The sequence below is a fragment of the Puma concolor genome, chromosome C2, assembly GCF_028749965.1.
Source record: "Puma concolor isolate L17-30 chromosome C2, mPumCon1.1.hap2, whole genome shotgun sequence".
Lineage (NCBI taxonomy): Eukaryota > Metazoa > Chordata > Mammalia > Carnivora > Felidae > Puma > Puma concolor.
Window position 1 is genome coordinate 10,829,921 of NC_141675.1, and position 26,566 is coordinate 10,856,486.

Below are 26,566 nucleotides of genomic sequence, written 5' to 3' on the forward strand. Positions count from 1 at the left end.
GTGTGTGGAAGGGGCATTGTTCTGGGTCCTACAGGATGTTTAGCAGCATCCCTGGCCTCTACTCACTAGATGCAACAGTGCCCTCCCAGTTGTGACAGTCAAAAATGTCTCCAGGCATCACCCTCTGTTCCCTGACTGTCAAAATCACTTCCCTGGTTGGGGACCACTGACATTAAGGATTGGGCTACACGACGCTACAATTCTGAGACAGCGCTGCAGAAACATTTAACATGTCTGAGACAAATAATGTTGAAGATTATTACAATTACAACATTGTAGGGGCGCCTGGGTGGCTCAGTTGGTTAAACGTCCGACTTCGGCTCAGGTCATGATCCCACAGTTTGTGAGTTCGAGCCCCATGTCAGGCTGTCAGCACAGAGCCCGCTTTGGATCCTCTGCCCCCCTCTTTCTCTGGCCCTCCCCCACTCGCTTGCTCTCTCTCAAAAATAAATTAAAACATTTTTTAAAATGACATCATTTTATATATAGTACTTCCCAAGGAGGACTCAGATTGCCAACATGTTTCCTTCTTAGATGGTTCTCACTCACCAGCCCAAAGTTGTTTTAGTCCACTACCCCTGTGGGGAATGATGAAATACAAAATCCACATGAATTTTCTCATCCACACAAATATTTCTTGCAAGTTTTAGTTAAACCTTTTACTTACAAAGTTTAAATCTGTCTCTTTAAGTCCCTGAGATATGCCACTCATTTTTTTCTACTAACACTGCATAGGCTGTTAACTGGCTGAGGCTACTGAAGCAGACATTTCTGCTCTATGCTATTAACTAAAACATGAAAACCAATGTGTAACCAAGCTAAAAGAATTCTGCCTCATTTGTCTTGTGTGTGCCACCAGGGCAAACATCAGGCATTTTAATAACCTCATTCAGACTGTCAGTAATCACTGTAGGCTACTGACTCCAGACAAGTATTTGCCTTGGAGGTCTCTCTATGGGCAGACAGAGCTAAACTACGCTTCTTTTGTTCATATAGATTGAGTGTAACAATCTGGAAAATGCAGAGCACTCACATCATTCACATCTTGCAATTATACAAATAAAGAAGTAATAAGCATGGCTCTACAAAGACCTGACTGGGCATTCTTCCTTTATATTTTTACTTTCCTCCTATGGCATGACAAATCAAAATAATGCTAAGATCGTCACTGGGTGCCGAAATCCCCTGAAAGATTGTTAGCAACAACTACATTCATGTGGCCTCAAAAGAGGTCCCACAGACTTATTACAAGTGAATGGGTCCCTTTTACAAGATCTGGCAGATACGCCTGTAACCACGTGACCAAATTTAGTGACAGCAGTATGGGAACAACCTGTTATCATGTGCCTCCTAATGTGATATGATCAGAAATGTCCAGCACCACTTAGGTTGTTTTTTGCCCAAACTGTCCAATGTGAACCTCCTCATGAGGAAACAGACAAACCAGGCTGTGGAACATTCTAGAAGAAAATCGCCTGGACTCTTCTAAATGTCAACGTTGTAACACAAGAAAAAGCTGGAGACTTTCCCTGATTAAAGGAGACTAAAAGATGTGGCAACCAAATGCAATTTACTGATCCTGATTGGATCCTTGAACAAAAAGTAGGGGGGGGGGGTGGTTAAGGGACATTGTGGGAAATCTGAATATGGGCTGCATTATCTAGCATTACATCAATGCTAAAGTCCTTCAGTGTGATGAAAGTATTGCAATGATATAAGACAGCATCTTTGTTCTTGGGAGATGGAAACTGAAGGATTTAGGGAATAAGTCTCCTGTCTGCAACTTGCTTCATAGTGGTTGAACAACAACAAAAATAAACAGACACACGCATACAGAGAAATAGAGCAAACGTGGCAAAATGTTAACTGTAAATGTAAACGAAGGAGTCTACAAAATTTATGTGAGAATGAATCATTCCTTCAGTTTTCCTACAGATCTGAAATTTTACAAAATTAAAGTGGGCGGAGGGCGGGGGGAGGGGTGGAGAAGATCTTTAGGTACAGATCTGTTGCTATGAGTATGTAATCAAGCCAGAATGCTTCAGAGATGCATCACACAGGGGAAAAGGGTATTAAGAACCAAATATTATGTTCTGCCTCAAATCTGAAGATAAGTAACCTGAGTTACTTTAAGTGTTTGAAAGCCTAAGATTAAAAAAAAAAAAATCCCCGAATCCAATCTAATATGTTTTGACTCTGTTGTCACATTAAGAAGGAGCTGAAATCGTAAGTTTTGATGAATCAGAGCTCTTAAAAATCCTAGAAATTTCTCATCGGTATGATAATGGGCTTGAAGATTTATGCACACACTAAATGAATCCCAAACAAAGATTAAAGTAATCTTTGTAATTTGTTAACGCAAATGCTCTCAAGAGGATATAGAGAAACCTTGCCAGGAAAGGCTGCATTTCCAGCAAGCAGTAACTATCTGCAACTTAGAAGAAGATAACAAAGATTTTCTTTAGTAAACCTTATTTACAACCTAAACTTATTTATTTTGGATTCTGGACTTGCGCAATTTGGACATTCAGTCTAGAGTTCACACAATAGTCATCTAGAACAGTTTGCTGCACAAAGGAGAAAGCTGCACAATCAGGCATGCCGTTGTTTGCAAGGGCTCGGAGTTAGAAAAAAAATAGCTCAATATTTCAATAGGGCCACTTGAGTGTGAAAACTGTGAGACCAGGTCCTTCTTCAGAGATAAGTTTCTACACCAAATGCTTTGGCCCCTTTGTTCAAATTTAGCAAGTAATCTCTTTGTCTCCGGGGTCTCAAAAGATCCTGAAGATAAGGAAAAACTTGGTGGGTGGGTGTGGGATGGTGGGACTTGGAGGGGGAGGAGTCTGTAGGGGGTGCGCACATGCGCACATGCTCATGAGGAATAGGCCCTCTGCTTTCCTCAGTTCTCAACACATCTTTGACCTCCCCAAAAGGCTAGAGCCAATGCCTTTTGAGATATGCTATAATCTCTTACCTGGGCTTGAAATACCCGTGGAATTTCAAGCACCCACAGTGTACTTTTAAATTCAAAGGGGCCTCTGATTCCTTATCGTCTATTTCCATCTCTTTCACCAACGTGCTGACTTGTCAGGATGCCAACTTGCCTTTTGGAGCTTTGTTTCATCATTTCCCCCCTTAGCCAAGGAAATCTTTGCTCTCAGACTTAAAACCAAGTTTGAACAGGGAAGTGATCCTAAAGTCTGAGGAACAGAATGATCTTGTTAGAGGCACTTGGCACCATAATCTGAATAGCAAACAAAGGCAGCCGATTCCATTCTGTACTTTTCCACCACTCTTTGTTCCAAGTAGAGAATTACCTTGAAAGTGGTTACCTTTCACGTATTATTTTATTACATATGGCCACTTTATTTTTTATACCAGAAGTCTTCTATAGCTTTTATGAAAAAGAAGTCAAATCTGTAAGTCTAGATTCTGAACACGGACTATTCTTACTTAGAAGAAAAAAAAAAATTAGGAATCAGTGACCACTCATTTCCACCAAATGGAATCTGAGTCCACTTTTCATGATAAAATTTCAGCACCAGAAAAAATAGTAATGACTACAGCATCCAAGCTGTTCATTTTACATATGCAGAAGTCATGTGATCTCCAATGTCATATAGTTGATCACAGATTCAAAACTACAAACCTCGACACCCAATCCAATGTGCTCTGGGATCTCACCTGGCTTCTTCACATTAAGGCTTTCTGAAAGAAAAAAATTCTTTTCTTCTTCTTTTTAAAAACATTATGAATAAGAAGCCCTGACTGGAAACCAAAATCATTCCTGGAAAATTGTATGAGATGTCAAGCATCCCCAGTGCATTGCCCCCACTCTGCCTAGAGTAGCAACACTACAACCCCACCAAGTCCAAGTGGGCACAAAAGAGGACCCCGCCCTATGTGTCTGCCCCCGTTCATCTACCTTCAAACTCCCTTGGCTACTTCCTGTATTTAATTGGCAGGACGGAAGATGAGGTATAAACCTTTTACCCTTATATTGAATGACTGATTGAACTGGCCTGTTCTTAGTTCTAAAAATCAATGAACTGAAGTTTATATCTTGTTCAAAATGTTACCCATTTTTTTTGTATATGTGGCTGTCAAACTATAATTTCCAAAAAGGTAAACATTTGACTCTTATATGAATATACAGAAGCACATAACAGATTTATTTAACTCACTGATGAGGGCATCAACAGGATGTCAAAACTGGCTCAAAGGAAAAAACCTGTGGAAAAATGAATGTTGGAATAGATTGGAAACTGATACAAAACTAAGTTAATGTGCTGCAGGACATAAAGCAATATCCTTGACGGTCCTCTTCTACCTGGGAGAAATCATCTGCATCTCAACTGGACAAAAATCATTTGCAATGTATTAATATCAGCCATCTGTTTTCATAGCAGCCCCTGTGAGTGAAGAATGATTTTTATATTTTTATTTTTTTGAATTTTTATTCATTTTTTTTAACACTCATTTTTGAGAGACAGAGATAGAGCATGAGCGGGAGGGGAGAGGAGAGAGAGGAAGACACAGAATCTGAAGCAGGCTCCAGGCTCTGAGCTGTCAGCACAGAGCCCAGTGTGGGGTTCAAACTCACCAATCATGAGATCATGACCTGAGCTGAAGTCAGACACTTGACTGATGGAGCCACCCAAGCACCCCAGATTTTTGTATTTTTAAATAGTTGAAAATTAAAAAAAAATATTTCGTGACACACGAAAATCATATGAAATCCAATGTCAATGTCCATGAATAAAGTTTTACTGGAACACAGTCACATGCATTTGCTTATGTTACCTATGGCTGCTTTCACAATACAATGGAGGAGTTGAGTAGTTGCCAGAAAAACCATATGGCCCGCAAAGCCTAAAATATTTACTATTTGGCACTTTACAGAAAAATTGCTAACTTCTGCCCTAGAACCTCAGATGATCTTTTGTGAACTTGTTAAACAATGTCCAAGTAGGATACTGAAAGGGTACTCAAGTAATTTTTTTTTTGCCTTATTTCCAACATTCAGATAATTTTTTTAAATGCCTTTCTACTGATTTATGTATGTTTTTTCCCCCTTGAGTTGATGACTCCTATAGAAGGGAAACATATCTCCAGAGTAGGGAGAGGCAAGCAGATAAAAGTCGGCATTCCAACATGTTTACACAATACAGGGGAACCTACGCCAATATTTTCATTGATTTAAACCAATGCTCTCTTTTGAATTCTTCTTCAAAAAGGAGGGGTAGAAAGAAGAAGTGTTTACATTTAGAAATGGTGCCTTGACATTCTCTCACTTCCCACAGAATATTCTCTATGGAAACAGTACTCTTTGAGATGTGAACCTCATCTGATGAGGGGCTGAATGACAGGAGAACAAATGAAATACGAAATCGGACTTGTTTTAATTTAATAAGCAGAAGCTGAATGTAAGGAACATCCCTTCCTAGGGTCTCCCTGGAAACACACCAAGAGCTCTTATTCCGAAAATTTCTAGGAGAATGAAAGATTTCAAAAAGTAAAGTCACATGTCTATAGCATTTCTCATATTTAACATATTCCAATATCCACAGAAAGTCTGTAGTTAGTTTGGAGATTATAACGATTTTGTTGGAATTCTATGAACAATGCACATGGCTAATGACCATGAGCCCTGATGGAGGACACAAATCAGACCTCTTTGCCCTTGAGTTTCTCACCATCTTTGACTTTTAAAATGTTATTCTTATCCAGGGCTCCTTCATAAACAAACACTCCGAGTCCTTAAATTAGCACCCAAACGATTTCCCCAAATCCCTCCCACACACAGATCTTATTTTCCTCCACACAGGCCTTTATTTTAAATTGCCAAATCCCCCTGAGTTTAAGAATTTTATTTTTCCTTGACTACACCAAGCTGGTAATTAAATGTTCTTCCAGATAAGGCTGGTGAACCACAGAAAAAGTTGATCTCCTTCAACATCACCGTTTCCCACAAGATGCTGTGATGATACCGCTGCGTTTGCAACAGAGCAGGTTGGGACATCCACCCCAGTAGTGAACGGGGCTGACACCAGCAGGGACGTTCTCTGCGGGAGGCCCCCATTTATTCCACAAGGTGAGTTTCAGTCACAAATGTTGGCTCACAGAAGAGAAAGGCTTAGTTCAGGTTTAGGTAGACCGTGTCAATTCAAAGCAAGGAAATGGTGTGATCCCTCTTCAAAAGTAGGGAGCAACTCTCCCAGCATCATCTCCTTACGTGAACACATAACAGGATGGTTTATTATCTCTGGTCAGTGGCTAGACCACAAATCTTCCAGGAAAACAACCATCCTTTGGGAGCAAACACACAGGAGGTGAGTGGAAAAGGGAAGCTCACGATAGCTTATCAAAATAATTAAAATGTGGACATTATGGTGGGTTGCTCTCCTGCCCTCTACTGGCCAGGCGCAGGATCAACGCGCCCGTGCACACACGTGCTCCTTCTGTCCTCCAGTGTTTGGTTATTGTTTTGTTTTGTTTTACCCCAGGGAGGGAGAGAGAGAGAGAGCAAGCGAGCGAGCACAGGAGCCGGGGAGAGGGGCAGATGGAGAAGGAGAGAGAATCTCAAGCAGGCTCCACCCTTAGCACCAGAGCCAGCCATGGGCTTGACCCCACAACTCTGGGATCATGACCTGAGCTGAAATCAAGAGTCAGATGCTCAATCAACTGAGCCACCCAGGCGCCCCATGTCCCCCTGTGTTTGAATTCGTCACTGCTCTTCCAGAGAAAAACCTGGGTGGAAAAGTCAGGGGCCTGACCTGTGGAACCTCAAATCCAGCAGGAACATCTGAAGCAACACGGTGCCTCATGCAACCCTATTCCCATAGGATACGGTATCAACAGAGCCCTCAGACCTAAGCAACTCTGCAGCCCCAGTAGGTCATTTAATAAACGCTCCAGAAGAATAAGTGATCTCTCAAGGGTCATCAGACCAGTAATAGAGCCAGAAGCAGAATATGCGTGGCCTGTCTCCAGGGAGTGGCAAAGGAAAACGAGATTCCCACAAAGGAACACAGGTTCCAACTGGGCTGACTCGCATAAAGACAAGTTAGAACATGTGTGCATGTTTCAACTATCCATCTGCACATCCTCCGCCATCAGGTACTCACTGTGGACACACTACTAGATGAGAGAGACGCAGGTCCCTACTCCCAGGGGGCTTAGCAATTAGATCGAGACAAGCAAACTGGCAATTTGAAAATAAGGCTGCCAAAGTCTGATGAAAAGGAAGTCCTGATCATTACTAAAGCAGAAACCTGGCATGTGACCCAGACAGGGATGGGAGGTGGTCCTTGATCAAGGACAGCTTCCTGAAGGAAGGGACATCTAACAGGGACCAGAAGAATACAGGCCAGAAGAAGCAGACAAGGAAACTACTCAGGGCAAATGGCACAGCATGTACAAAGAAGCAGACATGAGACAGCAAGGGGCATTCTAGAACTTAGAGGTCCTTCCAGTGGAGTGAAAGCAGGTGTAGGGCTCAGGAGCAGGCAAACCGGCAGGTAACAGACTGTAAAAGCAGGCAGGCCCCAGAAGGAGTCTGGACAGCATCGCCTTGGAGGGGCTCCCTCCATCATACAAGGCACCGAGGAGGTTCCTCAAAAAGCAATCATTCCTGTCCCCAAGGAACATACCATGCCATAGCGAAAAAATGAATACTTCTTGACGCGGTTAACAAAAAGGATGGTGCTATAGAAATGTCATCAAATGGATGTGTCTATACTGATAAGGTTATCAGTCACTTCTGTTAATCGCTTGTCACCACAACTGAATGTAAGCCACAAAGGTAGAGATTTTGTCTCTTTTCACTGCTAAATCCTCAGTTCTGAGATCAATGCCTGAAACGCAATAGGTGCTCAAATACTTGTTGAATAAATTACTATCCCCTTTATAGTTTTGTTTTGTTTTGTTTTTTCAACGTTTATTTATTTTGGGGACAGAGAGAGACAGAGCATGAACAGGGGAGGGGCAGAGAGAGAGGGAGACACAGAATCGGAAACAGGCTCCAGGCTCCGAGCCATCAGCCCAGAGCCTGACGCGGGGCTCGAACTCACGGACTGCGAGATCGTGACCTGGCTGAAGTCGGACGCTTAACCGACTGCGCCACCCAGGCGCCCCTATAGTTTTGTTTTTTTAAGGAACAGATGCGATACCTTTCTTTACTGTGTGCAGGAATACACGGAAGACATTGTAGCAAACAAATGATGGCTCTGCTCTCAGGGAGCTGACATTTATTACATGCCCATATGCTACTGCATACTTCACGTGGGTTCTCTGGTCACTCTTTTCCACAGGCTTATAAGGAAGCATCGTTCCCACTTTACAGGTGAGGAAAGTGAGGCTCAGAGAGGTTAAGAACTTGGACCAAAGGCCTATGATGGTAAGTGGCAAAGCTGGAATTCGAAACCAGACCCGTCCAACTTTGGACTCCCACCTGACTCTGGGCAACGTGACAGCCCTGTGATGGGCGACAGCACAAGGCAGCTGTGGTAAAGCCAGAGGGAAAATGGAGGAGGAGGAAAGGACCGCTAAGTGGGGTATAAAGCAAAATTGGGAAGTTTCTCAGAGGAGGTGGCATTTGGGCGTCAAAGAACAGTGAAAAATTTGAAAGTAAGGAGGAAAACATTCCTAGTGGAGGGCATGGCAAGGACAGAGGCCCCCCAAACAGAGCAGCATAGGGTACTTGCCCCTCAGGGGGAAGCAGACAAGGCAGAGTTTCACTGAGCTCCTGCCCAGAATGAATAAGACTATTAAAATAAATGCAACGCTGCTCTACTAGGAAACATGAGGCATCTCTCACCTACAACTGGCAAGAATCCAAAGGCTTCGTAGGACGCCTGGTGAGGCCAAGGGGAAGCAGACCTCCCAATCATCACTGATGGGAATATCTAAGGTCATGGCCCTTGTGAAGGGGAAATCTGCCAACAGCTACCAAGGTGAGATGCATTTACCCTTGATCCAGAAGCCCCGCTTCTGGGTATCTATCCCACAGGTACACCTGCACAAGGAAGAACCGAGCACAGTTGAGTAACGGCAGACCGGAAGGAAGCGCCCAACAAGAGGGGACTGGTTGATTCAATTATGGTGCCTCCACACCATGGAATGCTATGCAGCTGCCAAAGTCAGGATGACCTCCAGCTACTGATCCAGGGATCTCTAGGATATCTCTACATGTAAAGGTAATAAATATAGATAGGTATCTCAGGAAGAGGAACTGTGTACAGTTGACCCTTGAACAATGTGGGGGTTAAGGGCACTGACCCCCGACACGGTCTAACTTGTGACTCCCCCGAAACTTAACTGCTGATAGCCTACTGTTGACCGGAAGCCTTACTAATATAGCCAATTAACATGTATTTTCTATGTTATATGTATTGTATACTATATTCCTACAGTGAAGTAAGCTAGAAAAAGAAAATGGTAAGAAAATCATAAGGAAGAAAAAATACATTGACAGTACTGTACCGTGTTTATTGAAAAAATCTGAGTGTAAGTGGACTCACCCAGTTTAAACCCGTGTTGTTCAAGGGTCAATTGAATATAGACTGCTACCTTTAAATGGACAAGAGATGGAAAATACACTTGATCTTAGCCAAAAGGCCGAGAAGCGATGAGAGATGGAAAATAAAGATATATATTCAGGTATATCTATTTGTCTAAAGCAGTGGTTTTGAGCCAAGAACAATTTTGCTCCCCAGGGAGCATTTGGCAACGTCTAGAGACATTTGTGACTGTCACCGCTTGGGGTGGGGGTGGCAGGGGCCTACCAGCATCTGGTGTGTAGAGGCCAGGGACGCTGATAAGCACCCGCCCCCCCACCCAAGCACAGGACAGCCCCCCCACAACAAAGAATTACCCATCCCTGAATGTCAATAGTGCTGAGGTAGAGAAACTCTGGCCTAAAGGAACAACAGAAGGATAAACAGGAAACTCAAAGTTGTCCTATGTAAGAGATGGGGTTAATGGCAGGAGTGGCGGGGAGGGTGGCGGGGAACAACAAGATATCTATGCAGCTTTTCCTAATTTTGCCTTTTGAGCCATGCAGACATAGTACCTAGTATATGCTATTTAGAAATTAAGTTTAAGAAAAAAGAAACACAACGTTGTGATGTATAAGCAACATGAGGGTTTCGGACTGGGAGTCAGGAGCCTGGGCTGGGGATCCAAGTCCTTCATAAACAGGCAGCCCCCAGCCTTCTCAACTGTGCAATATGGCATCTCTATACAAGGAGCTGATGGGCTCTTCAAAATCTGCCCCACTTTCAAGCTGGCCTGCACCATGGGGGAGGGAGGAGGTACAACCCAAGGTGACGTGGGTTGAATGAGGGAAGCAGGCATTTCTACCACACACAAACTCAAGCACAGGAATGCTTAGATTTTTCTGAATATTTTGCCCAATAATCGCCTTGAAAGCCATGAAACAGTCTCTGTTTCCAGACCAGACTGTTAAAAATCAAACCACAAGATAAATCTGGATAGCAGATAACAAGAGCAAAAGATCACCGGAAGGGTTGAAGGACGTATCATCTCCCTTAACTTATTTTTCCAACCTCCATGACAAAGTTTACATCCTGTGTTCAATCACCAAGTATTAAAAAAAAAAAAAAAAAAAAAAAAAAAAGACAGTAACACAGGGGGCGCCTGGGTGGCTCAGTCGGTTAAGCGACTGACTTCAGCTCAGGTCATGATCTCACGGTTCGTGGGTTCGAGCCCCGCATTAGGCTCTGTGCTGATAGCTCAGAGCCTGGAGCCTGCTTCGGATTCTGTGTCTCCTTCTCTCTTTGCTCCTCCCCTATTCACACTCTCTCTCAAAAATAAATAAATGTTTAAAAAAATTTAAAAAAAAATAAAAAACCACAGTAACCCAGGCCATGAATCTAACTTCTACTAGCCGTACCCAGAGTGGGGACAGAGGTCACCTGCTCCTCTAAAAAGTAAACTCACATGAGAGGAATGTGGCTTAAGGGGAAGAGTTTGAGGACCAGGCCTTCCAATGCCAGGGTCACTAGCTTACCTCGTCATACCCTAGGCAGGTGCTGGGTACCTCAGACCTTTAGGTGGAAAGGAAAATTCAAGATACAAGGTTTCCAGATTCATTCCTTTTTCTGGATGCAGCTGTGACTGTCCCAGGAAGGCCATCATTCATCCCTGGATTATAATTTGGTAGCAAAGGGATGCAGTCTGAATGGACATGCCACTTGCTTCACTTCTAGCTCTGTAGCTCTGGTCACTTAATTTTTCCAAGCCTCGGTTTCCTCATTTGTCTTTTTTTTTTCTTGGTAAAATTAGGAAATCAACTCACAGGATTGTTTTGCTTAAAGCCCCGTCAACAGTTGACTTTCAACGAATGTTATTCTCTACCCAAAACTCACCTCTGTCTCTCACCTCCCACCTATCCTGCAGATTGCCAGCAGAGAAACAAAAACAAAATCTACATCATATCCCAGTCCTGCTCAGCCTATTTTAATTTTTTTTTTTCAACGTTTATTTATTTTTGGGACAGAGAGAGACAGAGCATGAACGGGGGAGGGGCAGAGAGAGAGGGAGACACAGAATCGGAAACAGGCTCCAGGCTCTGAGCCATCAGCCCAGAGCCCGACGCGGGGCTCGAACTCCCGGACCGCGAGATCGTGACCTGGCTGAAGTCGGACGCTTAACCGACTGCGCCACCCAGGCGCCCCCTGCTCAGCCTATTTTAGTATTTCTCAATCTTGAATAGTGGTATGGGCCTCTTTAAAGTGAAAATAATTTTTTTAAGTTTATTTTGAGAGAGAGCGAGAGAGAGCAGGAGGGGCAGAAAGAGAGAGAGGGAGAGAGAGAAAATCCCAAGCAGGCTCTGCACTGTCAGCATAGAGCCCAATGAAGGGCCCGAACCCACGAACCGTGAGATCATGACCTGAGCCGAAACCAAGCATCAGACACTTAACCAAATGAGCCACCTAGGCACCCCAAAAGCGAAAATAATTCTCAAAACAACCTCCAGTCATGGCTAAGCCATGTAGTGCCAGTATGAGCAAGAACCAAACGTACACATCTTACGGTTCCTCCACAATGATGAAACCAAGCCAAATTTGCAAGTTAAACAGAACACAAAACCATAAACCCAAAGAAATTGGAATCAACATCAGTTATTATTAGGCAGTAAGATTTCATGAAACTGGACCACTATTTGCAACTCAAATATGGTGCTAACAGCAGTCACACTCGTTCTTTTGTGTTCACTATACCAGTATCATCTGACATATCCTATGTGATAAGAACTTTTTGATCACTTTTCTCTAGTGGCTGCAACCCTCTTACTGAACTGTCACCCCACATGGCCTACACAAGTCTGCTTGTTCTCTTCTCCTGAGCCTATGACATTCTACTATAACTTAGCACCAAGGTGACTACAAACACAAGAGTCTACCCTGAAGTCACCTGGAGGCCCTTTGGAAAGTTCAGAATGTTCAGAATTTGCTTATCATGTTAACATAACACAATTTTTTTTTAATCCCTGAAAATACAAACTGACGTAAGAAACACTGCCATTTAGTGTTTAGATCAGATCTAAATTCCGTATTCTTGTACCAAAGTCCTCTAAATTTGGCTTCAGACTGCTTCACATACAACACATTTTAGAAACAGCTTAAGTTACACACCCTTATACTTACCCACACAAAATTTTTGTGACGTGGATAATAATTACTTTGAATGTAATTATTTGGGAAAGAATTGCCATCTTTATAGTATTAATGTTTTTCATTCATGTACATGGTATAGTTTTCCATCTTTAGCTTTCAATGAAGTTTCATAGTTTTCCTCCATAAAGGTCATATGTAAGTTTTAAAAATCATATTTGCAAACCGTTTATTGCTTGTATACAGAAACGGGATTGAATTCTGTATTATGATCTTATATCGAGCAACCTTGCTGAACACTGTGATTCTAATCATTGGTAGGTTTTGTCTGTAGACAATTGATATCGGCTATGAATCATGACAGCTCGATTTCTTTCCTTTCAATCCTTATATTTGTTATTTCTTTTTCTTGCTCTGCCACACTGGTGAGAGCCTCTAATACTATGATGAATATAAATGGTGATAATGGACATACATACTTATGTTCCTGATTTCAGAACAGAATGCTTCTAAGTTTCATCATTAGGTATGCAATTTGCCGGCGGTTTTTGGTGGTTGGTCCCACATTTTTTATGCACCCATTTCAATCAGACTGGTTTTCTTAGTAACATGCCATTGAGAGCATAATTGGTGTCACTGGGGATATTGTTACTTGAGCTAATATTTTGCACGCTATTGTGCTCAGCACTTACTGTACATTCTCTCTCCTTTCACACTACCCCTCCTAGCCTGGAAAGACCACTCTCCTCTTTTTTACTATCTGTCTTTAAAGCCTCCTTTCAGATCTCACCTCTTTCCGGAAGCCTTCCCTGACACCATGGCTGTCTGAACCTCACTTCCTACTCATTTGGGGAAATGCAATCAGAGTTTGTCTTAGAGGCCACAGAGTATCCACCAAATTTCAAATTCTCAAACTTGAGGACCAATGGCCAATTCTGTTTAGCACACATAGTGTTTTTCAATAGTGTTGTTTTTTTCCCAATTTTGAAAAATTGTGGTAAAAGACACACCACATGAAATTTACCACCTTAACCATTTTTTTATTTTTATTTAAAAAAAAATTTTTTTTTAACGTTTATTTATTTTTTTGAGATAGAGACAGAGCATGAACAGGGGAGGGGCAGAGAGAGAGGGAGACACAGAATCGGAAGCAGGCTCCAGGCTCTGAGCCATCAGCCCAGAGCCCGACGCGGGGCTCGAACTCACAGACCGCGAGATCGTGACCTGAGCTGAAGTCGGACGCTTAACCGACTGCGCCACTCAGGCACCCCCACCTTAACCATTTTTAAGTGTATAGTCCAGTAGTATTAAATACATTCACATTGTTGTGAAGCCATCATGGCCATCCATCTCCAGAACCCTTTTTTTTTTTTAATGTTGATTTATTTGTTTTGAGAGAGAGCATGCGTGAGCAGGGGAGGGGCAGAGAGAGAGAGAGAATCCCAATGCACAGCCCAATGTGGGGCTTGATCTGACAAACATGAGACCTTGACCTGAGCCAAAGTCAGCCACTTAACCAACTGAGCTACCAGGAGCCCCCATAAGTCTGAATTTTAATACACTATTTCTTACGAACCTTCTCTTAAAAATTCTCAAACCACTGTATTTGTGGGTGAGAATGTAAAATGGCACTGCCCCTGTAGAAAACAGTATGGCAGGCGGTTCCTCAAAAAATTAAAACTGGAACTACCATAGGATCCAGCAATGTCACTTCTGGGTTTAATCCCAAAAGAATTGAAAGCATGATCTCAAAGAGATAGTCATACATTCATGTCTGTAGTAGCATTAATCACAACAGCTAAAACATCTCTCTCTCCCTCTCTCTGCTTCTCCCCGGCTCCCGCACGCTCTCTCTCAAGATAAATAAACTTAAAAAAAATTCAGACTTACAGCTTCTCTGAAAATCAAAAGATCTGCTACCATTGAGCCCTTCACTCCTCCCTGGCAACGATCAGCTGCAGCCACGAGGCAGGGCCTCAAAGACGGAAGGCACAATCTCTGCTTCTCCACAAACCCACTGCTCCGTGCAGCCCAATGACTGGCCCGCTTTGCTCATTTATGCTGCCTGCCTGCTCCCTGTTTGTAGATGATTTTGCGACTTCTGGTATGAAGGAGATCGCTAGAGACAAAGGATCAGGACTCTGGTTTTGCCACTTGCTGGTATAACCTTAGGTCAGCCACTAATTCTTTGAGTTTTGGTTTCCTCACCAGGAAAACAAGCTAATGGCATGTGCCTCGGTTGATTTATTTATTTTTATTAAAAAAAAATTTTTTTTTAACGTTTATTTATTTTTGACAGAAAGAGAAAGACAGAGCATGAACGGGGTAGGGTCAGAGAGAGAGGGAGACACAGAATCTGAAACAGGCTCCAGGCTCTGAGCGGTCAGCACAGAGCCCGACGCGGGGCTCGAACTCACAGACTGCGAGATCATGACCTGAGCCGAAGTTGGACGCTCCACTGACTGAGCCACCCAGGCGCCCCTCAGTTGATTTATAGTTGCAGGAAATTCAAATGAGATAGCCTGTTTGGAAAAAAGGGCTTTAGAAATGACGGCTGTATTTTCATCTAGTTACCCTCAAGCATGAAAGTCAGTTCCTCGGCTAATTCTAAGTCCCTTGAGGGTAAGGATCTATTACGTATAATCCTATGTTTGCAGACTCCTGGCCACGTAGATGTTGCAAAAAGATCATGGGTTCTGCAGTCTGGCTGCATGGGTTCAGATCCCAGGGCTAGCCATGCGGTGTCTGGCAAGCGACCCAATCTTCTGGAACCTTAGTTTTATGACCCACAACAAAACGCATCATGTCAAGTGAATAGTATATATCATGTGAGTTAAGATTTCATAAATGCTTTTTTTAATGTTTATTTATTTTGAGAGACAGCGAGCGAGCGAGAGAGAGAGCGAGCAGGGGAGAAGCAGAGAGAGAGGAAGGGAGAAAATCCCAAGCAGGCTCTGTCTGTACTGCGAGTGCAGAGCCAGACATGGGGCTCAATCTCATGAACTGTGAGATCACGACCTGGGCTGAAACCAAGAATCGAACACTTAACTGACTGAGCCACCCGGGTGCCCCTTCATAAATGCTTTCTTTTAAAAAGCCCTACATGGGGGCACCTGGGCAGTTCAGTTGGTTGAATGTCCCACTCTTGATTTCGACTCAGGTCACGATCTCGTGGCTCATGAGTGCGAGCCCCCCATCAGGCTCTGTGCTGACGGTATATGGAGCCTGCCTGGGATTCTCTCTCTGCCTCTCTCTCAAAAATAAATAAACTTAAAAAAATTTTTAAAAGCCCTGGATAGATTGTCCCTTTCACTGACAAACCTCAAGCACAGAACTACTGCTTTGTGAGAACCAGTTGGCATATGAGTGTACTTTCAGATTCTCCGGTTTTCCTACCAAGAGCCTCCAGATAATTTTCACATTTTCACTCACAGCCAAAGTATGACTCAACAGGCTTCATTTTGGCCATCTCTGTAAGGTTGAGGGAACACGTGAAATAATGTGGATTTTTTTTGAACGAATAATTTTCTAAAATATTTACTCTGGGGGCGCCTGGGTGGCTCAGTCGGTTAAGCGGCCGACTTCAGCTCAGGTCATGATCTCACGGTCCGTGAGTTCGAGCCCCACGTCGGGCTCTGTGCTGACGGCTCGGAGCCTGGAGCCTGCTTCTGATTCTGTGTCTCCCTCTCTCTCTGACCCACCCCGTTCATGCTCTGTCTCTCTCTGTCTCAAAAATAAATAAATGTTAAATAAATAAAATAAAATAAAATAAAATAAAATAAAATATTTACTCTGGTTTGGGGAACCTGGGTGGCTCATTTGGTTAAGTGTCCAACTCTTGATCTCAACTCAGGTCTTTACCTCAGGGTCATGAGTTCAAGCCCTGCACTGGGGCTTAAAAAAACTTTATGGGCACCTGAGTGGCTCAGTCAGTTGAACATCTGACTTCGGCTCATGTCATGATCTCATGGTTCGTAGTTTGAGCCCTGCATCGGGCTAGCTGCTGTCAGCACGGAGCCTGCTTTGGAACCTCTGTTCACCTCTCTCTCTGCCCCTCCCCGACTCAAGTTCCTTCTCTCCCTCCCTCTCTCTCTCTCTGAAAAATAAACATTTAAAAAATTATTTTAAAAAATGTATTGACTCTATTGATCTAATCAACTTTGAAAAGCCTTCTAAGAGGCATTTATATATGCCACTAAACTTTTATTCCCCTAATGTTCTAAATTAACTTTATTCTGAATTGGCAGAAAATCGTAATTCCTAGCATACACAAAGACAAAATATAAAATTTTACTGGGGGGTGGGGGGGCGCAGCGCCTGGGTGGCTCAGTCGGTTATGCGTCCGACTTCAGCTCAGGTCATGATCTCACAGTTTGTGAGTTTGAGCCCCGCGTTGGGCTCTGTCCTGACAGCTCAGAGCCTGGAGCCTGTTTTAGATTCTGTGTCTCCCTCTCTCTCTGCCCCTCCCCTGCTTGTGCTGTGTGTCTGTCTCTCAAAAATGAATAAATGTAAAAAAAAAAAAAAATTAAAAGAAAAATTTTACTAGGGGGCGTCACCCAATCAATCTATCTACAATTTATCTGAACACAAAGAAAATAATTCAGCTAGTAATAATTTAACAGTATTATCAGCTGAAGTGTTTCATGATTTTAAGAGTAAAAGCGGTATCACATTGGTCTCCAACCTGTTCAGGGACAAAATATCTGAGAAGTTTAAGTAAAACTCTGAAAAAAAATATGAGTATGTGTCAGGCTAATTCTGAGAAAGACAAAAAATTGAAGAAAAACTTCAAATTGAGTGAACTGAGTAGCTGTGTGTGTGTGTGTGACAATCTTACCTCATTCTGTTCTAGACAGATACTCCTTTACGTCATCTAGGTTTAAATATTACGGAAGGTGCCCAATTAAAATGGTGATTAAGTGTTAGGTCCTTAATATATTGTTTTGTGTCAGTTCTCAGAGCAACCTATTAATGTACTAGGTGAGCAAAAGTACTTTAGGCAGAAAAAGAACCTAATGGATGTTAGCTGGCCCAAAAAGAACCTAATGGATGTTAGCTGGCCCAAAAAGAACCTAATGGATGCTAGCTGGCCCAAAAAGAACCTAATGGATGCTAGCTGGCCCAAAATAAAAGACACGAAGCAGCCACAAACATGGCTCTACTCTACGTCCCCATTCGGATTTTTAAACGGAGACCAATGAGTTTCAGAGGGTCTGAGGGACCTTCCCAAGCTCATGGAGCTGAATGGGTTGTTCCGGCAGGGTTTGAACCCGAATCTATTTGACCTTTCCACAAGACAAGTTCACGTGGAGAATACTCTACAACATGGTGCCTAGAGCAAGAGGATTTTTAAGAATTCGCATGGAGGGGCGCCTGGGTGGCGCAGTCGGTTAAGCGTCCGACTTCAGCCAGGTCACGATCTCGCGGTCAGTGAGTTCGAGCCCCGCGTCAGGCTCTGGGCTGATGGCTCGGAGCTTGGAGCCTGTTTCCGATGCTGTGTCTCCCTCTCTCTCTGCCCCTCCCCCGTTCATGCTCTGTTTCTCTCTGTCCCAAAAATAAAATAAAAAACGTTGAAAAAAAATTTAAAAAAAAAAAAAAAAAAAAAAAAAAAGAATTCGCATGGAGAATGGAGCTTCCAGAGTTCAATGCAGGCTGGGCTGACTTAGGCCACAGGGGCAGCCTTGCTCCCGGCCCAGAGATGATCCATTACACAGATCCCCTTTTGCGAGGGAAAATTAACTTTGCCACCAAAGGACCTAGTTTCCACAGCTTGTGTGCACCTGTGGCCAGCAATATGGAGAACAAACCTGCCCCAAATGGCAATGCCTACCATACCAAGAAAACTGGGACCTGGAGGCCAGATTTAACCCACTGCCTAGTTTTTTATGGCTCACAAGCTAAGGGTGGTTTTTATATTTTTAAATGGCTGTGGAAAAAAAAAAAGAATACTTCATGATTTGGAAACTGTATGATATTCATTTAGTTATTTTTTTTTAAGTTTATTATTTATTTTGAGAGAGACAGAGAGAGAGACAGTGTAAGCGGGGTGTGGGAGGCAGGGAGAGGGGCGGGAACAGAGGATCCAAAGCAGGCTCTGTGCCAACAGTGGAGATCCCAACACGGGGCTAGAACTCACAAACTAGGGCGATCATGACCTGAGTCGAAGTCAGACGCTAAACCGACTGAGCTACCCAGGCGCCCCTAAAAGTATATGAAATTCAAGTCTCAGTGTTCATAAATAAGATTTCATTGGACCATGGCCACATTCACTACTGACACATTATCTATGACTGCTTTTGTGCTACAGTGGCAGAGGTGAGTAGGGGCAGTCAAGGCTATATTGCCTGCAGAGCTTAATACACTGACTGGTCCACTACAGAAAGTCTGCTGACCTCTGGAGTCGAGCATTTGCTCTCCAGCAGGCCCTGAGCTTTACTAACATTACATACCTCTAATTCTCCCAAGGTCCTGAGGAAGTGGCATTGTTCTCACCGTAACAAGGACAGAACACTCTGAGAGTTTAAATCACTCAAACATTCGAGTACAAAAAAAATGGGCACCAGGCCCCACGCTAGGTACTGGAGAATTTGGCAGTGAACAAAATGGATCCCTTTCCCCTTCCATGGAGTTTGTATTCCCGAGGCAAAGAGCAAATGTGCAGTTTCCAGTCCCGGTACGTGCTAAGAGAAGAGTCACCACTCAGCACGGGGTACTGTGGCACCAAATCCAGCTCTGTTGCCAATGACCCTGCTTTTTTAAAAAAAGGTTTCATCTTGAATTAATCACAGATTCATAAGAAGGTGCAAAAATAGGACAGAAGCCTTCTGGACCCACGGCCCGGCTTCTCCCAACAGTGGGGGCTTACGTAACAACAGCACTTTGCCAAAACGAAGACACTGATATATGCACAGTATACTTAACGAGTCTATGGAATCTACGGGTTTCACCCACTTTTGCATCTACAGTCTTTTTTAGGAGGACGGGGGTGTACGTTTGTATAGAATTCTATGCAAGGTGACTGCTCTTCTCCGCTGTGTTACATAACCTCAAGCAGAACCACCTAGAGTGCATACACACTGTTGCCCTGGAAGCAGTTTACTTAGGGACTGTTCTCCACCCTCCCTAAGGGTTCTAAGCTCCCTTCCTGGATCAGGTCAGATGACCAGAAGGTATGCACCTAGACTGCGTTAGCTGGGGCCCTGGAGACTCTCCTCTGTTAAACCAAACTGCCCTTCAGCGTCAGGCCTTCAACTTCCCCTCTACGAGTAAAGGCCACATGAATCCTAAAAAGTTTCTCCCACGTTTTCTTGAGAACTAGACCCAGGACACCATTCGACATTCCTGACATAACTGCTCACATGAGGGGCGCCTGGCTGCATCAGTCAGTAGAGCATGCAACGCTTCATCTCAGGGTTGTAAGTTCGAGCCCCATGTTGGGTGTAGAGATTACTTTAAAACTAAAATCTTAAAACAAAAAAATAACTGCCCACATGAGAGAACTCTCAAAACAGACCCAGGGTTAAACAAAACAAAACAAAACAAAACAAAACAAAACAAAAACTCTCCCTCAATTGACTGGCTCCTTCCTTTCCAGTAAAAAGAACTGTAACACCATTCATTTATTCAATAAAATATTTATCGAGTTCCTCCTATCTTCCAGGTACTGGAGTACGAAGATGAATAGACACAGTTCGTGGCCTCTGTGAGCTGAGATCACAGGCTGGTGTTGAAGACAGACACGAATCATCTAGAATGTCTACTGTTTATTTCCACTTTTAAAATAATGTCGTAGAATCAGTTAAATCAGTTACTTAGATTTTTCAATAAAAAATACAATGTGGGGGTGCCTGGCTGGCTCAGTTGGTGGAGCATACAACTCTTGATCTTGGGGTCGTGAGTTCAAGCCCCAAGTTGGGTGTAGAACTTACTTAATTAAAAAAATAATAATACAACCTGAGGACTAAAGGGGAAAAAATAATAGGCATGATAAGAAAAAGTATGGCGGCCACAGAAGGACAATCCCCCCCCAGCTTGTGCACCAGAGAGTGTGTGACAGGCAGCATGTGGTCCCCCACCAGAGGCCCTGTCCTAGCCCTTGGGCTCACTTACCTCCTTCCTCCTGTTCTCTCAAATTAGATTATTTTTCCACTTCTGTTTTGTTAAATTTCAGTGTATATTTATTGATTTATTTTTTTTTTTAATTTTTTTTTTTCAACGTTTATTTATTTTTGGGACAGAGAGAGACAGAGCATGAACGAGGAAGGGGCAGAGAGAGAGGGAGAGACAGAATCGGAAACAGGCTCCAGGCTCTGAGCCATCAGCCCAGAGCCCGACACGGGACTCGAACTCACGGACCGCGAGATCGTGACCTGGCTGAAGTCGGACGCTTAACCGACTGCGCCACCCAGGCGCCCCAAATTTCAGTGTATATTTAAATGGGGGTTTACATGTACTCATAAAGCACTTCAAACCCTTTTTAAATTTTTTTTAGGTTTATTTACTTATTTTAAGAGAGAGAACGAGCATGAGTAGAGGAGGGGCGGAGAGAGAAAGTGGGAGAGAGAGAATCCCAAGCAGGCTCTGAGCTGTCAGCACAGAGCCCTAGGTGGGGCTTGATCTCATGAACCATGAGATCATGACCTGAGCTGAAATCAAGAGTCGGATGCTTAACTGACTGAGCCACCCAGGCACCCCTTCACACCCTTTTTAGAAAGAAGTGGGCTGTAATTACAAATTATTACAAACAATTTCAGAAAAGATCCCAGAGGCACCTCAACATATCTAGAGCATCATTTTCTGGCCACAAACTAATGGTGTATTTGAGTCTCTGAAACGGATTGCCTTCGTATCTTCCTTATTCCTCCTCTGCTACCTCAGCTTTCAAAGTTGGGGAGATGTGTGCCCATGTGCGAAACATATTGAAAATGTTTTTGCTGTCGAGATAAAATCCTTGGAGCCATAAATGGTGAATATCCTGCCCTGGAAGGGACAGTCCCGGACAAAAGTCAACTGCCCAGCCTGAAATGCTGAATGTCCCACGGAAGATGGCACCCCGCCCGGTTACTTCATGCCCTGGCTCACATATGGGAAAGGAAGCTAACTGCCCTACCGTGCGCTGCTCATTTTGCATACACCCAGTATGGGCGGGAGCCTTGTCTCTGCAAGTCTGCGACTTCTCCAGAGGGCAGAGCACGCCGCCTCCTGTGGGCCCCCATTGCAACTAGTGGAGTATTAGCCACACACGAAGAGCTCAAGGGACAGTGGTTCAGCCCAAAAAGAAATTCAAATGCCAGTGAGAGCCGATTAGCAAAATTTTCCCGTTTGACAACTAGATGTCAGATAAAACAACACAGATTGTCCCACGGCGGGAAAAGAGCAAAGAAAAATACAGTGACAAGAGTAGGCTCTAGATGACCACGTGCTTCCTCATAGTTTGGGCTACATACAGCTTTGTTTTTTCATTATTGCCTCTTCGCTCCAAGGAGCCTTTGTAAAAATACTTCTTTCCTAATGCCCTCCACTCCTCTTCCCATCAAAAAAAATTTTTTTTTCCTTAAACGAACATTTACTTAGTGCCTATTATGAGCAAGGAGCTCTTTTAAGCCCTCGAGATACAGTCATGACAATACAGATCCTACCCTCACATGGCTCACGTTCTAAAGGGAGTATCAGAAAAAAAAGATAGGATCATCCAATGGTGATATAAATGTCACGAAAAGTAAAGCAGACGCAGGAGGCCACAGTGGCTGGAGGGGCTGACCCAGGAGGGGAGTTTGCAGATTGAATAACCTTGGGTTCTGACTCCAAACGAGGCAGGAAGTGGCATAATGTGATACATCTTAGTAGGGTCTCTGGCTGCTCTGCTGAGAACAAGATTGGGGGATCAAAGGCCAGTGAAGAGGCAACTGTCGGGGCACCTGGGTGGCTCAGCTGGTTAAGTATCCGACTCCTGAGCATCCGGCTCAGGTCATGATCTCACGGTTCATGGGTTCAACCCCACATTGGGCTCTGTGCTGACTGCGAAAAGGCTGCTTAGGATTTTCTCTCTCTGCCCCTCCTCCCCACCCCTCTCTCAAAATAAATAAATAAGCTTAAAAAAAAAGAGAGCAATTGTCAAAATAAGACAAGAGAGGATGTTAGTTTGGCTGAGGGTGGAAATTCTGGAAGTGATGAGTACTGATAACACTCTGGGTAGATTTTTTCAGAACTTTTTTTTCTAACAACCAAATCACCACTGTCACGGCTAAAAAAATTAATAATTATTGAATATCGAAACTTATTAATATTCATATAGCCCTGGATTGTCTCATAATTTTTTTTTATCATTTGTTTCTTTGGATTAGCATCCAAATAGGTAAGGTCTCTATATTGCAACTGATTGACATTTGTCTCTTAAGTCTCTCTTAATCTATACATTTCTCCTCCATTACTCTTTTCTGTTTTTTTAGTTTAAAATTTGTTTTTTGGAGAAACTGTCCTAATGACACAGTCTGGATTTTACTGACTGCATTCTCAGAGGTTCTTTTACAGTTTTCTCTGTCCTCTGCATCTCCCCAAAATTGGTACTTGGGGTTGAGTTGCCTGTGAGACACGCAAGGAGAGATGGTGTGTTGGCAATTATAAATCTGGGATTCAGGGGAAAGGTCCAGGCTGGAAGTAGAAACTGGGAGTCCTGGACAGAGAGAGTGTAAAGCCATGATTCTGGAAAGCACTGAGGGAATGAGGGTAGACAGAGCATAGAAATGTTGGAAGGCCTGAGCCCTGGCATTCCTGTGCATACAGCTGGGGAGATAAGAAGCACATCTGGTCAGATAAAAGAGACCAAATTTAGGACAGTAACCCCAAAGTCCAGTAAATAGTAGGGATCATTAGTCTGTGATGTGCCAAGCGTTTTGCCAGGCACTTGGTATACTGAATATATAAAGGTACTTTGTAAACTAAAAGGTATAATGTAGAAATCAGCATTTATGTATTAGGATGAGAAAAAGAGAAAACTCAATTTGGGAAGGGAAGGAAGGGGCAAGTTGCCCTGAGGAGGAGTTAGCCAGGCCCGAAAGAGAAGGAAGGGAATTCTAAACAGCAGAGAGTATAAAAACACAGAAGTGTGTTGCATGAGAACATCAAGGCAGAGCTAAGAATGGAACCTCAACTGTTTACAGGGACCAAACAGGTAACATCCCTGAATGAAACACATCAGGATTAAAGCAGTGAATGGCAATGACTCTTGGTCTGTGGCGGCACAGAATGCTAGTTGTCCACACACCCACTCTCGCCTACTCACTGCTTTAGTGAGAACTGGATTTTAGCCATTCGCGTGGCCATAGAGATGAGACCACCCTTCTCCAGCCTTATCTGCAGCCAAATGCGGTCACACCAGTACATTCTGGTCAACAGGATGGGAGAAGAAATGATACACACAATTTTCAGGTTGGGGCTTGAATGGTGCACCCTCCCCTTCCCCTTCCTACTGAGCAGACGTGATGGTGGGAAACCAAGCGGCATCGGGGGCCACGAGATAGAACCCACTGTGGAAGACAGAGAGAAAATAAGACAGAAACTGCTGGAACTCTGGAGCTATGGAGCCACTCTATCTGCCCTGGACAACTAGCACTTTGACTGTCAAAGGAGAGAAAAACAAGCTCCTATCTTGTTTAAGCCACTTACTTTGGTCTTTGTCACAACAGTCAAACGTGCATCTTGACCAACACTCTTACATGCAGGTGGCAGCCATTTCTCGGCTCCAAAGAATTATTGCCAAGAGGGACAGTGAGTCCAATGCTGTACATTTGTCCATTTTCCAAGAGAACATGGAAATGTAGGTTTTCTTAAAATATCTTTTTCATATTGGCAACTAATTCTGATTTTCAACACTATTCAGGCCAACAAAACCAGTCTGGGGGCCATTCTCATTTCTGTTTCACAGGCTTCTCTGAAACGAAGACTTTTATTAGAAAAAAACAACACAATTTAGGGTGATAACAACGACAAGATATTCAGAGTCCTGCAAGCTTGGGCAAAACAAGAGAGTTCTCACAAATCCTCATTACCCTCAAATACAGTCTCCAAGGTGGCTCCATTCCTTGGAGCACGGACTCCCCAAGCCTGTGAGTCAGCAGCAGCAACAACCATAGGTCTTACCTGCCCGTCGCCCACTGCACAGCCTCCTGGGATACCAGTGGCCTTTACCATGCTGAACACTGCCCCTTTCTTTCTCTTGCTTCCCCCTCCTTTTTAAGATTAAGGAATTTCTCATGAGATAGGGATGGACAACAGTACCATGCAAATATCACCCACTGATGCAAAAAATATCAAAGGTGAAAAAGACATCCCTCAGTTTCATACGGAAGGTCTGGTAGCCTCACCAAACAAGTTCACCCAGACAAACCACTCCCTGGAGAAGGAGTGGGTGGTGGCATAAGACACGGAAGATGCAACATCCAATGCTCATTTTGTGGGACCCATCGATGAGACAGGTTATAAGGAAATAAACTAGGTGGCATCATCACTCTGCAGGGCCCTCGCTCACACTCACTTCTACAAAGTAAAATCCTGTGTGATACAACTTCAGCTGAGCCCATCTTCCCCTGGAATTCAGGCTTAAATGCCTATGCAAACGTCCATGGCGTCCAAGGCTAGCCACAGGCAATTGATTGCTCTAATTTCCAGCAGGGCAGCGTCTCCTTGAAGGTACTCACCATACAGGTTCAAACTGTGCACTGTCCTCACAAGCTGATTTAAAGATAAGACAAATACCATGGAGTTACTGTTGCAGAAGCAGCACAATGAACAGACTAAAATAAGATCACGTTCCAGGAAAAGAGGTTCCTACTCATGACACCATCTGCCCTCTAGGGGGCTGGTGTCCAGTTGGGAGAAGAGCCTTTGTTCTGTGGTGTTCCCACTGGGAGAGATACACAAATTTAGAGGTAGAAACTGGAGAGTTTCCCTGCATAATAGAGGGAGAAGGATTTGGAGGTAAGGAGGATGAGTAATCCAGGAGGGAAGGTGACAAAACAAGAGGGAGAGGAGAACGGAGTGGGAGGTCCACTTGCATTTGCCAAGAGCCTCTTGTCCATCGCTGGTCAATGCCTGAAACTAGCCCAACACTCAGGCAAGTGGGCTTCCTATGGACGCTGAAAATGGGAATAGCCAGGGTCAGGGGATGTGGGTGAGAAGGCAGAGAAGACGAAGAGCACACTGGCTCTTTGTGAATTAGGGAAGCCTATGGGAGGCCTTCAGGCTCCTTTACTGAGATTCTGAGTAGTTTCACCAATGCCCTTGAGGGAAAGGGAGTCCCCTATCACACCTGGGTAACATCAGTTCCCCCCAAACAACAGTTATGAGTTCTTCCTGTGCCAGTCACTATGCTAAACAACTTACATGAATTTGAATTTAATTTTCAATTTAATTTTTCAATAGTCTCAAGAAGTAGGTACTATTTGACATGTTTTACAGATGGCTTCAAAATGTCATGTATTTTGTTTATGATCACAGAACTAATAGCTGCTAGGCCAAGACTGAAAGCTTGATCTGTTTGACTCTAAATTCTGCCATTTCTGCTCAGAAATACACCATGTTTAGCATTAAGAAAAGGCTTCAGGTTAGAGATTAGATTTACTAATGATGAGACTCCACAATATCAGGAGACTCCGCAGTGACCCGTGCCTCATGATACACTGCACCAGGAAGGGCACATATCACTACAGTGGTATTCCTGACAATGTACCCTGAATCTACTCATGTGGGAACATCAGACAGGCCCACTTCAAGGAGCATTCCACAAAACAACTCCCCTGGATTCTTCAAAAGTGTCAAAGTCATGAAAGATAGGAAGACTGAGGAACTGTTCTAGGTTAAAAGACACTAAAGAGACATGACACTAAATGCAATGCATGATCCTGGAATATATCTTGGATAGGGAAAAAGTG

General features: G+C 43.6%; 1 protein-coding gene across 2 annotated transcripts in view; it reads right to left on the reverse strand.

The window, feature by feature from the left end:
• Positions 1 to 26,566, reverse strand: part of CMTM8 (CKLF like MARVEL transmembrane domain containing 8) — a 97,922-nt gene that overhangs the window by 55,657 nt on the left and 15,699 nt on the right. The window contains exon 1 of one of the 2 annotated variants that reach the window (XM_086720574.1): positions 24,777 to 25,372. The exons of the other annotated variant lie outside the window; for it this stretch is intronic. Coding sequence (XP_086576700.1) covers positions 24,777 to 24,827 — 51 coding nt within the window. The 5' untranslated portion in view covers positions 24,828 to 25,372. Of the gene's footprint in view, positions 1 to 24,776; positions 25,373 to 26,566 lie in introns of those variants that run through there. 2 annotated transcript variants of the gene reach the window in all.